Source organism: Stenella coeruleoalba (assembly GCF_951394435.1).
Source record: "Stenella coeruleoalba genome assembly, chromosome: 19".
Classification (NCBI taxonomy): Eukaryota; Metazoa; Chordata; class Mammalia; order Artiodactyla; family Delphinidae; genus Stenella; species Stenella coeruleoalba.
In genome coordinates this window covers 9,142,460-9,155,998 of record NC_137165.1, presented here as the reverse complement: position 1 = coordinate 9,155,998, position 13,539 = coordinate 9,142,460, and the positions used below count along the sequence as shown (strand labels likewise).

The following is a 13,539-nucleotide window of genomic DNA, read 5'->3' as shown; positions in this document are numbered from 1 at the left end:
GGGGCAGGGGTGCTGGGCTCAGATCTCCAGGCTGAAGCTTGGGGCTCTTCTCACCCAGATCTCGGAGCTGCAAGTTCCTTGCTCACCCCACTTCACCTTTGATAAATTCCTGTCCAATCCTACCAAAGTTCGGGACTGGAACCTGCAAGGGTTGCCCTCGGATGCCTTCTCCACTGAGAATGGTATCATTGTCACCCGTGGCAACAGGTAAGGGTGCTGCTGGGAGCACGAGGCTGAGTAAGGGCAGAGAGCCTGTCTTCTGACTCACGATTCCTCCTTCAGGTGGGCACTGATGATTGATCCTCAGGCCCAGGCCCTGAAATGGATCAAGAACATGGAAGGAAGTCAGGTATAAGGCTGGGGGACTGATTTGTCCCCTTATATTCTCTTCCCAAGCCTGACTCTTCCTGAGGTCCTTCCCTCAGGCCATTACCCCCCTTGGATCCTGCAGCAGTTCTTGCATCTTTTTCCTTGCTCTCTAGGGCCTACAGATCATCGATCTGCAGATGAGCGATTACCTTCGAGTCCTAGAAAAGGCCATCCAGTTTGGACACCCAGTACTGCTCCAGAACGTGCAGGAATATCTGGACCCCACACTCAACCCTGTGCTCAACAGATCTGTAGCTCGAACTGGTGAGCGCCCAGGCTCATTGTGGGGTTGGCCTGGAGGACAAACCCTAGAGCCCAGCCGAGTCGGACACAGGGGAAGAAAGGGCTGGGCCTTTGGCTGTGTCCTCTACTTACCTGTCGCTGTATTCAGACAGCCCTGGGCCGGGCACATTAGGGCAGGCTGAGTCGCTGCTACTGGACTCCAGTTGGGGAACAACAGGTCAGCCCACACCTGGTCACGTGGGGTCCTTTCCCTTGACCCTCCTGTGGGTGCAGGTGGCCACCTGCTGATGCGCATCGGAGATAAGGAGGTGGAATACAATACCAGTTTCCGATTCTACATCACCACCAAGCTCTCCAACCCCCACTACGGCCCAGAGACCTCAGCCAAGACCACCATTGTCAACTTTGCCGTCAAAGAACAGGTGGGTGGGGGCTGATGCCTAGACTGAACTAGGGTGAACCCGGGAGGGCTGTAGAGCCCGGCAGGATTGAGAAAAGGCTAAGATTGTGTCGGGCACCTGCGGATGCGGATGCGGGGCGTGAGAGGGGTAAAGTGACGAAATGGGTAAAGGTCACCGCGGTGGGATTCTCACCACGAGTCCTGGCGATCCCAGGGCCTGGAGGCCCAGCTGCTGGGCGTCGTGGTCCGGAAGGAGCGGCCGGAGCTGGAAGAGCAGAAGGACTCACTGGTCGTCAATATCGCCGCTGGCAAGAGGCAGCTCGAGGAGCTGGAGGACGAGATCCTTCGGTGAGACCTTGCCTCCCCCCACCCGCGGCCCGCTCGTCTGCTCGCAGGCCAGACTACAGCCCCGGGGGGCTGATGGGGGCGTCTCCCCACTCCCCGACCCCAGCCCAGTACCCCTAAAGCCTCTCCACCCACGTGCCTCTTGGCTTCCCTCCAGGCTGCTGAACGAGGCCACAGGCTCCCTGCTAGACGACGTGCAGCTGGTGAACACGCTGCGGACCTCCAAGATAACCGCCACGGAGGTGACAAAGCAGCTAGAGACCAGCGAAACCACGGAGATCAACATCGACCTGGCCCGCGAGGTGAGCCCCTGCGCCCTCCGGCCCAGCCCCCTCCTTGCCCGAGCCCCCGCCCCTCCGGCCCTGACTCCGCCCCCTCCACAGGCTTACCGCCCATGCGCCCAGCGGGCCTCGGTGCTGTTCTTCGTGCTCAACGACATGGGCCGCATCGACCCCATGTACCAGTTCTCGCTGGACGCCTACATCAGCCTCTTTATCCTCAGCATCGACAAGAGCCATCGCAGCAACAAGCTGGAGGACCGCATCGACTACCTGAACGAGTACCACACCTACGCCGTCTACAGGTCTGCGCACCGCCCCGCGCGCCGCGCGAGCTCGGCGGGAGGCCCAGTGGCTCTACGCCGACGCCTCTTGCTACTCGTGCCTTCGTGCTGCCCCATGCCACCGCTCCTGTCCCCCTGCTCCTCTCTCCACGCACTTCCCCTGGGTGGCGTCCGCGTTCGGGGTCTCACCGTCATCCACGGGCTGACTAGTCCGTGTCCCAGTGTACCTTCTCTTCAGGTCTCCCTTGAGCATTAGCCCTGTGTGTAGGACCGTCTCCTATACCAGCACTTCTCAAACGGTTCACGTGCCCACGACGCACTGGGAATCGTGTTAAAATGCAGACTCAGATTCGGTAGGCCTGGGCTGGGGCCTGGGAGCCTGCATTTCTAACAAACTCCAGGTGAAGCTGCGGCTCTTGGTCTGTGGCTCGCACTTTGAGTAGCGAGGTTCCTGACCCCTCTGCCTGGGCTTCCCACAGAGCCTTCAGGTTCAGCTTGTTTCACGTCAAACTCGTTAGCTTCCCCCTTTCTTCGGGGCCACACCCCTGAGTGGCACCAACACCCGCCTCCCAGGCACCCAAGCCAGAAGCCAGGAGATGTTGCTAACTCTTCGCTGTCCCTCACCCCTCAGACCAGTCACCAGGTTTTGCTCATGATTCTTTCTGCAAACTGTTCCCCCACCCCACCCGAGTCTCCCCAGTGCCATGACTGCACTTCAGTGGAGGCCGCCGTGATCTTTCTTTCTGAATTCCCCAACGGGCTCCCAACAGGTCCTTCTGCCTCCAAGTCTGTCCCTCTCTAATCTGTCCTCCTGCAGGCACCAGCGTGAGCCTTTCAAACACAGAAATCTGGCCATGCCACTCCTGGTTTACACTCCTTGGTGGTGGTTTCGTGTCCAATGGCCACAAAGTCCTCCATGCCTTGGCCACCACCTGCCTCCCAGCCTCACCTTTCCCCTCCTTACGCTGGATGCCTGAGCAACGCTGACCGGCCTGCACGCCATGGTTTTCCCGCCCCCACTGCCTGCTTCGCTTGTGCTCTGAGCTCTCCCTGGCGTCCTCCCCTCTCCTCTCTGCCAATCACTCGGTAACTCGGCTGTACCTCCAGGCAGCTCCGCTCCAGGCAGGGCGGGGGCTGCCACCCTTGTACAGGACTCATCACGTCCTATGGTAGCTGATGGCCTCTCGCCTGTCCTCCCCACTCTACCTGACTTCCTCCAGCACAGAGACCGTGCTTGTTCATCTTTGTGTCTTCAGGACCTGGCAGAGTACCTGGCACATAGCAGGGGTCCAGTCGTTGTTGAGGAAACTCTGGGAAAACCACGTCCTCTCTCTAGTGCCCTGAATGCTTGGCTGTTTACAGGAGGTTTGGACTCGAAGCTGAGTAAGGCCCTCCTTCTGTGTAGGGCTGTGTGATGGTCCGGTCCTCTCTCAGGAAGCATTCATGCTGAGTACCCTACCTCCCGCCCCCCCATCCCCTGTCCCTCCCAGGTACACCTGCCGCACCCTTTTCGAGCGCCACAAGCTACTGTTCAGTTTCCAGATGTGTGCCAAAATCCTGGAGACTTCCGGCAAACTCAACATGGATGAATACAACTTCTTTCTGCGCGGGGGCGTGGTGAGTGGAGCAGAGGGCACATCCGAGGGTGGGGCGGACAAGGCTGGGGATGGACTCCACACCCAGAGGGCAAGGCCTGAGGCTCCAGCGAGTGCGTGTGCGCGGAGGGACGCTGGCAGGAGCAGGCGCCTGAAAAGCTCCTGGGGGGGGGGCCGCGGGGGGTGACTTGCCTTGTGCCTCCTTGCCCGAGTTACAGGCGGGGCTTTGGGCCCCTTACCTGCGACCCACTGGTTGGTATGAGCTGGCCACTCTTTCACTGCCTCTCAGGCCACTCCTTCCCCAGCCTAATTTCGTGGCCACCATTACACTTTCTCCCTTGTCAACACCCTCAGCCCTTTTGCACACCGCCCCCCCCCCCCCCCCGCCCCCGGCACGGTGTGGCATTTGCTCGCTGAAGCTACCGCTCTGGTAAGATCCAGCTCTCCTTCCCCTCTGTCCCAGTGTGACCCATGCAGCTGAGCTAGACTGGAGAAAAACATGCCCACACCGACTGGACTCACTTTAAATCCATGACCGTGCACCTCAGGTGGGCCCTTAAAGCTGCCAACCATACCACGGTTCCCTGAGCCATCAGCACACCCTCCTTGGACAACAGTTTCGTTCCTTTTGCCACCTTCACTTCACCTCTCATCTGGATTTTAGCAAGAGCCTCTGCCACCCCTAGTCTCTCAACACAGCGACCAGAGAGGTTCTTTGAAAATGGATGCCCCGTCACTGATGTCATCCCCCGCTGCCCAGCTCCACACTCCGTCCACTCCAGCTGCACGGGCCTCCTCTTGTCGCAGGCATATCCCACCCCAGGGCCTTTGCACTGGCTGTTCCTTCTGCCAGAAAATTGTTCCCCCTCCCCTCCTTCAAGTCTTGATTTAAATCTCACCTCACTGAGATTTCCTTGACTTTCTTATTTAGTATTTCAGACTACCCCCCAGCACTTCCAATCTGCCTTATCCTCCTCAACCTATTCTCTTTTTCCATGGCACTGCCACCTTTATCGTACTAGATAATTTACTTGTTATGTTTTTGGTTCAGTATCCGCTGTCTCATGTTGGAAAATAAGCTCCTCAAGGGCAGAGGTGTTTGTTTTGTTCAGTGGTGTGTCCCAGGTGCTTCAAACACATAGTTGGTGAACAACAAATATTTGTTAAAAAGGGTAAATGAGTGAGTGAACAGTTAGTTTGTGCTTCTCTCAAGGGTGAGGCTGCAATTGAAATCATTCGGGTAAGAGGCATTATTGCCAGGCAACCACCAGAGGGCGCCCGCTTCTTAACTTCGGACTGTGGCACCTCCGCACGGCGTCTCAGAGACCTAGCCCCCACCCTCGCCCCCGCCCCCCCACTTATTTCCCCAGTAAAGGTGGATTCCGATCCACCTCAGATTCCTGTATTTATTTCTTCATTTTGTTTCATGAAATACTCATCATGGCTTTTCCACCTTGAAAAAAGAGATAATGCTCCTTTTGGGGTGTTCCCGGTCAATCGTTTTCTCCTCTCGCCACCCTCCCACCCCCAGGTCCTGGATCGCGAGGGCCAAATGGATAACCCCTGTACCAGCTGGCTCGCAGACGCCTACTGGGATAACATCACAGAGCTGGACAAACTGACCAACTTCCACGGGCTCATGAACTCCTTTGAACAGTATCCTCGTGACTGGAACCTGTGGTACACCAGTGCCACCCCGGAGAAGGCTATGTTGCCAGGTGCCTGGGCGCCAGGCCTCCCTCTCCTGCCTCTCTCCTGCCCTCGTTCAGCCGCGTGCCCGCTCTTCCCTCTCTAATTCCTCCCCTCTCTCTCCCAAGTTCCCTCAGCGCATCTGCCTCCTGACCCGGCGTTCCTGCAGGTGCCCCTTTGTTTACATTCCCAGCTCTTCCCGACTCACTCTCCCTGCGATTACTCACCTCACCCCCAGGTGAGTGGGAGAACGCCTGCAACGAAATGCAACGGATGCTGATCGTTCGCTCCCTGCGCCAGGACCGCGTGGCGTCCTGCGTAACCTCCTTCATCGTCTCCAACCTTGGCTCCCGCTTCATTGAGCCGCCTGTGCTAAACATGAAGTTGGTCAGTGGCTTGGTTTCCTTCCCGCCTCCCTCTCCCTGTCCCAGGCGGCCGCCCGCATTCCCTCAATCTCTGTCCCACTGCCTCACCCGGCCTTCTGCCTGAGCCCACGCCCTGTGCTGCCGGCAGGTGATGGAAGACTCAGCCCCGCGGACCCCACTCATATTTATCCTGTCCCCCGGCGTGGACCCCACCAGTACCCTGCTCCAGCTGGCAGAGCACACAGGCATGGCGCAGCGCTTCCATGCCCTGTCTCTGGGCCAGGGCCAGGCCCCCATCGCGGCTCGGCTCCTCCGAGAGGGTGTGGTTCAGGGTCAGTATCCATCCTGTTCTGCCCCCATCTGTGTCCCTGGCCCGACTGCTCACCACCTCCCACCTCCTTCGCCCTGCTGTAACTGCAGCTCCCACTTCTCCAGAAGGCCCCAGGGGCGGCACCTGAGCATTTGGACCCCATCTCTCCCAGCCACCACACACACAATCAGGTGGAAAGTGAGGGGACAGGTGGGGCATAGGGAATGGTTCCCACTGCATCCAGCATCTCCTTGCAGGACATTGGGTGTTCCTGGCCAACTGCCACCTGTCGCTGTCATGGATGCCTAACCTGGACAAACTGGTAGAACAGCTGCAGGTGGAGGATCCACACCCTTCCTTCCGCCTCTGGCTCAGCTCCAGCCCCCACCCAGACTTCCCTATCTCGATCTTGCAGGCCAGCATCAAGATGACCACAGAGCCGCCAAAGGTATGGGCAGCTGACAGCCAGCAGCGACCGTGCCATCTGGCCTACGTTTCATCTTCCAGGCCTCAGAGAGAGGGTTTAACCTTAACAACAACATGGCTTTTTTTGATTCTGCTGTCCTCTAGAAGATTCCATCTCCTTTCCCTTTTCTGTGTGCCAAACCCTTAGAACATAGTAGTAATAGCTAACATCTCTTGAGTGTTATTATGTGCCAGGCATTGTTCTAAATGCTTTACATTCATTAATCCATTTCACACACACACACCTATCAGGTAAATACTACCGCCCCCATTTTACAGGTAGGAAATGGAGGCAAAGGAAGTGTATATAACTAGCGCTTGGACCCTTCCTCCTCCTGACATTTCCTTACATTCTCACCCTGATGTCACTTCCCGGCCTTTCTCCTTCCTTCCCTCCAACTCTATTGAAAATTTTATCTCCAATATTATAAGGTCACCATTGAATGCAATCAGTGAATTGCAGATTTAAAATCTGATCATGTTGCTGCATCCTACCCACTTACCTCCTACTTAAAACTATTTTAGTCACTTTTCATTGCTTTTAATCAAGATCAAAACCCTATTCACATGCCCCAGCGGGCGCCTCCCCAGCTTTGTCGGTCGCCGCTCTCCCCTTCACTTTCTTTGCTCTACCTACACCTTGATTTTTAAATTGCTTTGTTCTTCTTCCTTGATAGACCCTGTATTCTCCTGCTTGAGGCTTTTGCATGTGCTGCCCTCCCTGCTTTCCTCCCCGTCCCCTCCTTTGCCCCTTCAGGTCTCAGCCCCACCAGCACTTTCTCAGGAAGACTCTGACCTCCATGTCTAGGTAACACTCCTAAAACCTTCACCACTCCCTCTGGTCTTCCCACTGTGGGGAATTTTACACGTATTAGTGTGATCCTGGCTGATGCCTGACTTCTTTTCTAGACTGTAAGCTCCAAGAAGAGGGCAGAGGCCATGCCTTTTTTTCCCCCTCACCGTTTTGCTCACCCTGTGACTAACACAGGGACACGCATGTAGTAGGTGCTCAATAAATGAGGACCCTATGAATGCACAGGTTTGTGGATGTCTTTCATCATTAAATCCTTTTTGACCACCTGGAGGCAGCTGGCATAGTTGACTGTCCCTCTCCCTGGTTTCCCCGACACACACTCCTGGTCCCCCCTCTGTTTCTTGCCACATTATTTATTACTTCTGTGTTTCTTTCTCGTCCTGTCCTGTCCTCATTCTACATTTCCTCCTTTCACAAGTTGATGGAGAAATTGTCCTCTTCCTGATTTCAACCCCAATCCCCATCTCTGGCTCCAGTATCAAACTCACTGCAGGGTCTGAATTCCATCCAGTTACGAAGCATTTCTTTTCGGCACACCAGCACCATAAATCCCACGCTCTCTAAACAAGTCATCCTCCACGTAGATTATCTCCTCATCCCATTTTTGTTAATGGCGCCACTAGTTTTTTTAGAATATATGTTTAAAGTTGATTTTTATTTATATTCTTTTCTGCCAACAAAAGTATTCTGTACTCCCATTTAAAAATGTCAAACGGTCCAGAAATGTGTTGCCAAAGAAACATTACTTTTTTTTTTTTAGTTCATCTTTTAAGAGCCTTTCTTATTGCCTTCTAAGAGAGGTGTGTGGCTTGGTAGCCCGTGGGCCCTCTGTTGGCTGAGCCCCACCCTCTGTGATGGGTAGAGATGTGTTGGCCCTGAGGTGGGTGCTGTCTAGGTCGGCATGATAAGCAGTAAGCGTGGAGGCAATGATGAATTGGAGCAAAACCCAGGAGGAGAGAGGAGTCAGAGAGGATGGCTCTGCCGTGGTTGGGTCACCAGAGGAGAGGGCCTTGTTCTAGCTCAGCCCAGGAGAGCCTTCTGTGAAATGCTGCTTGCTGGTGATGCAGAACCTTCCTGGGATCCACCAAACCTTCAGAGAAAGTAGGACATTCAGGGTATAGTTGGTGCAACCAGATTTCTTTTGGAAGCAGACAAAGAGGCCAATATTTTAAAAGTATTTTATTTGGAAATAATTTTAAACTTACAGAAAAGTTGTAAGAATAATAGTACAAAGAACCCTCACATGTATGTTACCCAAATTCATCTGTTGTTAACATTTTGTCCCACTTGCCTTATCATTTGATCTCTCTCTGTTTTTCGCTCTCTCCTCACTCACACTTCTTCTGAAACATTTGAGAGTTCATTGCATGTATCCTGGCCCTTTACTGCTACATACTTCAGTATATGTCAGTGTAAAGGGCTCAGTCCTAAGAATAAGAATGTTTTCTTATATAATTGCAAGCACAGTTGCCAACTTCGGTAAATTGATACACTCTTTTAATCTAAATGTATTATATATTCCAATTTTGTTAAATGTCTCAGTCATGTCATATATATACAGATGGGTTTCTGGGCCCTTTATTCTGTTCACTGGTCAACTTGTTTATTCTGGGGTCAGTGTGCACTGTCTTAATTACTCTATAGCCCTATAATAATTCTTGATAGCTGGGAAGGCAAGTCCCCTCACCAATGTCCTTCTCCAGGCTATTCCTGACCTTTTATTCTCCAACATAAATTTTGGAACAAGCTTGTCAAGTTTTCACCAGAAAAATTCTATTGATCAGTTTGGGGGAAATCATCATCTTTAGGATATTGAGCCTCCCAATCCATGAGTATAGTAGGTCTCTCCATTTATTTTTTATTTTTTTGGTTGTGTTGGGTCTTTGTTGCTGCTCACGGGCTTTCTCTAGTTGCGGCGAGCGGGGGCTACTCTTCCTTGTGGTGCGCGGGCTTCTCATTACAGTGGCTTCTCTTGTTGTGGAGCACAGGCTCTACGCGCGCGGGCTTCAGCAGTTGCAGCATGCGGGCTTCAGTAGTTGTGGCGCGCCGGCTTAGTTGCTCCGCAGCATGTGGGATCTTCCCGGACCAGGGACTGAACCCGTATCCCCTGCGTTGGCAGGCGGATTCTAAACCACTGCACCACCAGGGAAGTCCCTATTCTTTATTTCAATAAAGTTTTGTAAGTTTTGCTATAAAGATGTGTAAAGGGAATTCCCCGGTGGTCCAGTGGTTAGGACTCGGTGGTTTCATGGTATTTTACATAATTTGATGATGGTTATAAATGGTATTTTTTTAAATTATATTTTCTTTTTGTTATTGGTCATCCAATGTTCTTACTTCTGTTTTCTCCCTGCTCTATTCTGTCCATCATATATGAGTCTTCTTAAAATACTCTTTCAGCGTATCACTGTCCTACTTAAGACAGAAATGGCTCCAGGATACCTGGTGAATCTGGTCCAAATGGCTCAAACTGCCCTTCTTATTGCACTCCATCTGCTCATGGCCATTCTTTCCCCACCTGAGCACTTGCACTTGATTTCAGTTAGACTTCTCTTCTCACTTTATCTCCCCTTTGTGCCTTTATTCCTTCAATTCTTCCCATCTCTGGGAAACTAAGGCCCTCCTCTCAGCCTCGTCACATCCTTCCCATTTGTAAGACTTGGGCCAAATCCCAACCTGTTCATGAAGCCTGATAAATCCAATCACATAGAACGTTCCTCCTTGATGAGACACTATCTACTGACCCTTTGCCCATAGTTGTGTACATTTTTGTTCATCAGTAGTGCACGTTTATGTTTCTGTTCGTATTTTCTGGCATTTCCAAATTGAGTTGGCCTACCCACCATTGAGAACATCGTGGTTGAGGGGATCAAAAGGCGGGGGGGCGGAGACAAGAAGACAGGGCTGCCCCTGGTCCATACAGTGCCTGTGTGTGAATTAGAGAAAGGCACGCAGCCCCGTGAATGAGTGCACGTCCTGGCATGCAGCTCAAGAGCTGGATTTCAGCCTCCACTCATCCCTTCAGCCAGTGCCCTTGTGCAGTGAGCAACCTCCACAACTGTACACGATGGTGCTAGGGGCAGGGCCAAGCAAGATGCATGTCATCCCACCTCTGTACTTCATTGTCCCCAGGGCCTAAAGGCCAACATGACCCGTCTTTACCAACTGATGACAGAACCACAGTTTTCCCGCTGCTCCAAACCCTCCAAGTATAAGAAGCTGCTGTTTGCACTGTGCTTCTTCCACTCTGTGTTACTTGAACGCAGAAAGTTCCTGCAGCTTGGCTGGAACATCATCTGTGGCTTCAATGACTCTGACTTTGAGGTTTGTGCTAACCAGGGTCCCTCATCCCAGCCCTGTCTCCTTACACTTCCTGCCCCATGGCTGCCCTGCAGGAATAGCCACTGACAGGAAGCCTGTGTTAAAGCGCCCCTGGAAGGGCTCCTGCCATAACTGTGTGTGGGGCTGGGGGCTCGGGCTGGGGCCACACACAGGTGTCAGAGAACTTGCTGAGCCTCTACCTGGACGAGTACGAGGAGACACCCTGGGATGCGCTCAAGTACCTCATCGCTGGTGTCAACTATGGCGGACACGTCACGGACGACTGGGACCGGCGCCTGCTCACCACCTACATCAACGACTACTTCTGTGAGCAGGCTCTGTCAACCCCCTCCTACAGGTGAGGGGGGCGCTGAATGGGGTGGGGGCAGCGGGCAGCACTGGGGGTAGGGGAAGTGTGTGAGGAGAGAATGTGACATGGGAGAAGCAGGCTTTGTGGGGTTGTGGGGCGGGGGCTGGAGCAAGAGCAGGGAGCTGGATGAATGGGGTCTCGGCCTGGCATGGGAGCCCCAGAGTCCCCACGACACAGTGATAATTATGCGGTGGCTCCCCAGGTTGTCAGTATTGGAGACCTATTTCATCCCCAAGGATGGGAGCCTGGCCTCATACAAGGAGTACATTAGCATGTTGCCCGGCATGGACCCCCCCGAGACCTTTGGCCAGCACCCTAATGCAGATGTGGCCTCCCAGATCACTGAGGCACACACTCTCTTTGAGACTCTGCTTTCCCTGCAACCCCAGATTACACCCACCAGGGCCGGAGACCAGAGCCGGGAAGAGAAGGTAAGGACAGACGGACACCTGGGGGAGGGAAAGCAGTGAGGAAGAGGGGTCTGCACTCAGAGCTCAGAGCTCCTGCCTCGGCAGGTCCTTGAGTTGGCTGCTGATGTGAAACAGAAGATCCCTGAAATGATCGACTATGAAAGGACCCGAAAACTGCTGGCTATGGACCCCTCCCCACTCAATGTGGTGCTTCTTCAGGAGATTCAGAGATACAACAAGCTTTTGGAGACCATCCTGTAAGATGGAGGGCGGTTCTGTGGAACGTGGTGGGGGAGCACGAGGAAAGGCCTTCACTCCCTGCCTATGATGGCTCTCCCAGGCCCACCCCATCCCTAACCCTCCACCTTACCCTGTTCAGGTTCTCACTGACAGACCTAGAAAAAGGCATCCAGGGCCTCATCGTCATGTCTACAAGCCTGGAAGAGGTTTTCAGTTGCATCTTTGATGCCCACGTCCCTCCACTCTGGGGAAAGGCAAGATTACATTACTGTTGATCCTAATCCAACAATGAACTCTCCTTTCACCCCTGGGCCGGCGACCTCCTGGTTTTAAGGGAGCATATAGCAAAAAGCAGTGAGCCTGGGCTTTGGGGCCAGACAGGTTCAAGGTTGAAATCCGACTCTGCCCTTTACTGACTTTGAAAAGTTATTTAGTTAGAAACTTACTCAGGGTAAGTTCCTAGCCTCTCCAAGGATGTTTCAAGGATCCCCTGTGCTGTGCACAATGCTAGAAGGTGCTTCATTAATGGTAACTGGTTAATATTACTGGTGCTATTGTTAATAGTTGTCATTTTATGCTTCTTTCCTGGGAGTTGGCTTTTGGAGAGCTGTGCCGATCTATGGTTGGAGAACAGGGGCTGACAGCATATATTCTTCTTATAGCTGCTCCAGGTGTTGAAACAAGGATCTGAATGCATGAATAAGTGAATGAATAAACACACACTGCCTTCTCCTCCTCCAGGCATATCCCTCACAAAAGCCATTGGCTTCATGGACCCGGGACTTGGCCATGCGTGTGGAACAGTTTGAGCTGTGGGCCAGCCGCACGCGGCCTCCTGTGATCTTCTGGCTGGCTGGCTTCACCTTTCCCACCGGCTTCCTCACGGCTGTCCTGCAGTCTTCAGCTCGCCAAAACAATGTGAGCAATGTGGAAAGTGTGGTGGGGATGGTTGCTGGGGACATGTATCTGCTCTCCTCTTTGGGGGTCCTCTCTTATTCTCACCTTCAATCCCCAGATTTCAGTGGACAGCCTCTCTTGGGAGTTTATTGTTTCCACTGTGGACGACAGCAACCTAGTGTATCCACCCAAGGTGGGAGCCAGATGTTGTCGGGGTTCCGAGCAGAGGGGGTTCTGGTGGAGAAGGAGGGTGCTGGGAGCAAAGGTGGGAAAGGAGAGGTTGCAGGACAGGGGTGCTGGCAACTGAGGGTCTAGATTTCCCCCCAACCTGCCCCCATGTCTCCCCAGGATGGTGTCTGGGTTCGGGGCCTATACCTGGAGGGTGCTGGCTGGGACCGGAAGAACTCCTGCTTGGTGGAGGCAGAGCCCATGCAGCTTGTCTGCCTCATGCCCACGATCCACTTCCGGCCTACAGAGAGCCGCAAGAAGAGTGCCAAGGGTGGGACAGTGCCCTCAAGCTTGCCGGCTCCATCCCTAGTTTGGATCCTAACCCAGTCTCTGCCCCACCCCTCCCCCACACTTGCTCCTGCCCTGCTCTGCCAGAGGCTCCAGGGTCTGACTCTTTCTCCTCTCCTTCCCCGAAGGCATGTACTCCTGTCCCTGCTATTACTATCCCAACCGGGCAGGCAGCTCAGAGCGTGCATCGTTTGTCATTGGCATCGACCTCCGCTCTGGGACCATGACATCTGATCATTGGATCAAGAGGGGCACTGCTCTACTCATGAGCCTGGATAACTGAGAAGACCTCCCCTTCTTCACCGCTTGAGGGAGGGTCGAGGACTCTAAGAGCCAAGGCTGATAATGCACCTCGGACAGACGCTGGACCTCACTCTGGCCTTGACCTTGGTTGAATTTGTCGTCTGAGGGGGCCCTGGTAATATCTGGTTGTGCTAGCCATAAAGGTGGGAGAATTGTATTGGAGCTCAGTGCATTAAAACACCCACAACCACAAGCCTTAAGTCTCTCAATGGGATGCTGGGGGTTTGGGGAAGGAGGAAGCCCAGGCCTTACGGAGAATGAGAGTTCCTATGAGTAGCTACTGGACCGGGAAAGGAGCAAGGGAAGTGGGAGGTCTTGAGAGGGA

At 53.6% G+C, this 13,539-nt stretch overlaps 1 protein-coding gene across 1 annotated transcript in view; it reads left to right on the top strand.

Annotated features, from left to right (window-relative positions):
- The window catches only part of DNAH2 (dynein axonemal heavy chain 2), a gene marked incomplete at its 5' end in the record, with an annotated part of 86,419 nt that extends 73,137 nt beyond the window's left edge, over positions 1 to 13,282 (top strand). The window contains 21 exons of the mRNA XM_079904217.1: positions 59 to 207; positions 283 to 349; positions 483 to 633; positions 886 to 1,034; positions 1,227 to 1,360; positions 1,515 to 1,659; positions 1,741 to 1,940; positions 3,410 to 3,536; positions 5,046 to 5,232; positions 5,442 to 5,590; positions 5,717 to 5,900; positions 6,136 to 6,326; positions 10,290 to 10,481; positions 10,652 to 10,836; positions 11,051 to 11,279; positions 11,364 to 11,515; positions 11,638 to 11,752; positions 12,240 to 12,416; positions 12,514 to 12,588; positions 12,744 to 12,894; positions 13,040 to 13,282. Of these exons, the coding sequence (XP_079760343.1) occupies positions 59 to 207; positions 283 to 349; positions 483 to 633; positions 886 to 1,034; positions 1,227 to 1,360; positions 1,515 to 1,659; positions 1,741 to 1,940; positions 3,410 to 3,536; positions 5,046 to 5,232; positions 5,442 to 5,590; positions 5,717 to 5,900; positions 6,136 to 6,326; positions 10,290 to 10,481; positions 10,652 to 10,836; positions 11,051 to 11,279; positions 11,364 to 11,515; positions 11,638 to 11,752; positions 12,240 to 12,416; positions 12,514 to 12,588; positions 12,744 to 12,894; positions 13,040 to 13,194 (3,264 nt within the window). The 3' untranslated portion in view covers positions 13,195 to 13,282. The remainder of the gene's footprint in view (positions 1 to 58; positions 208 to 282; positions 350 to 482; positions 634 to 885; positions 1,035 to 1,226; positions 1,361 to 1,514; positions 1,660 to 1,740; positions 1,941 to 3,409; positions 3,537 to 5,045; positions 5,233 to 5,441; positions 5,591 to 5,716; positions 5,901 to 6,135; positions 6,327 to 10,289; positions 10,482 to 10,651; positions 10,837 to 11,050; positions 11,280 to 11,363; positions 11,516 to 11,637; positions 11,753 to 12,239; positions 12,417 to 12,513; positions 12,589 to 12,743; positions 12,895 to 13,039) is intronic.
- Positions 13,283 to 13,539: the final 257 nt, after the last annotated feature.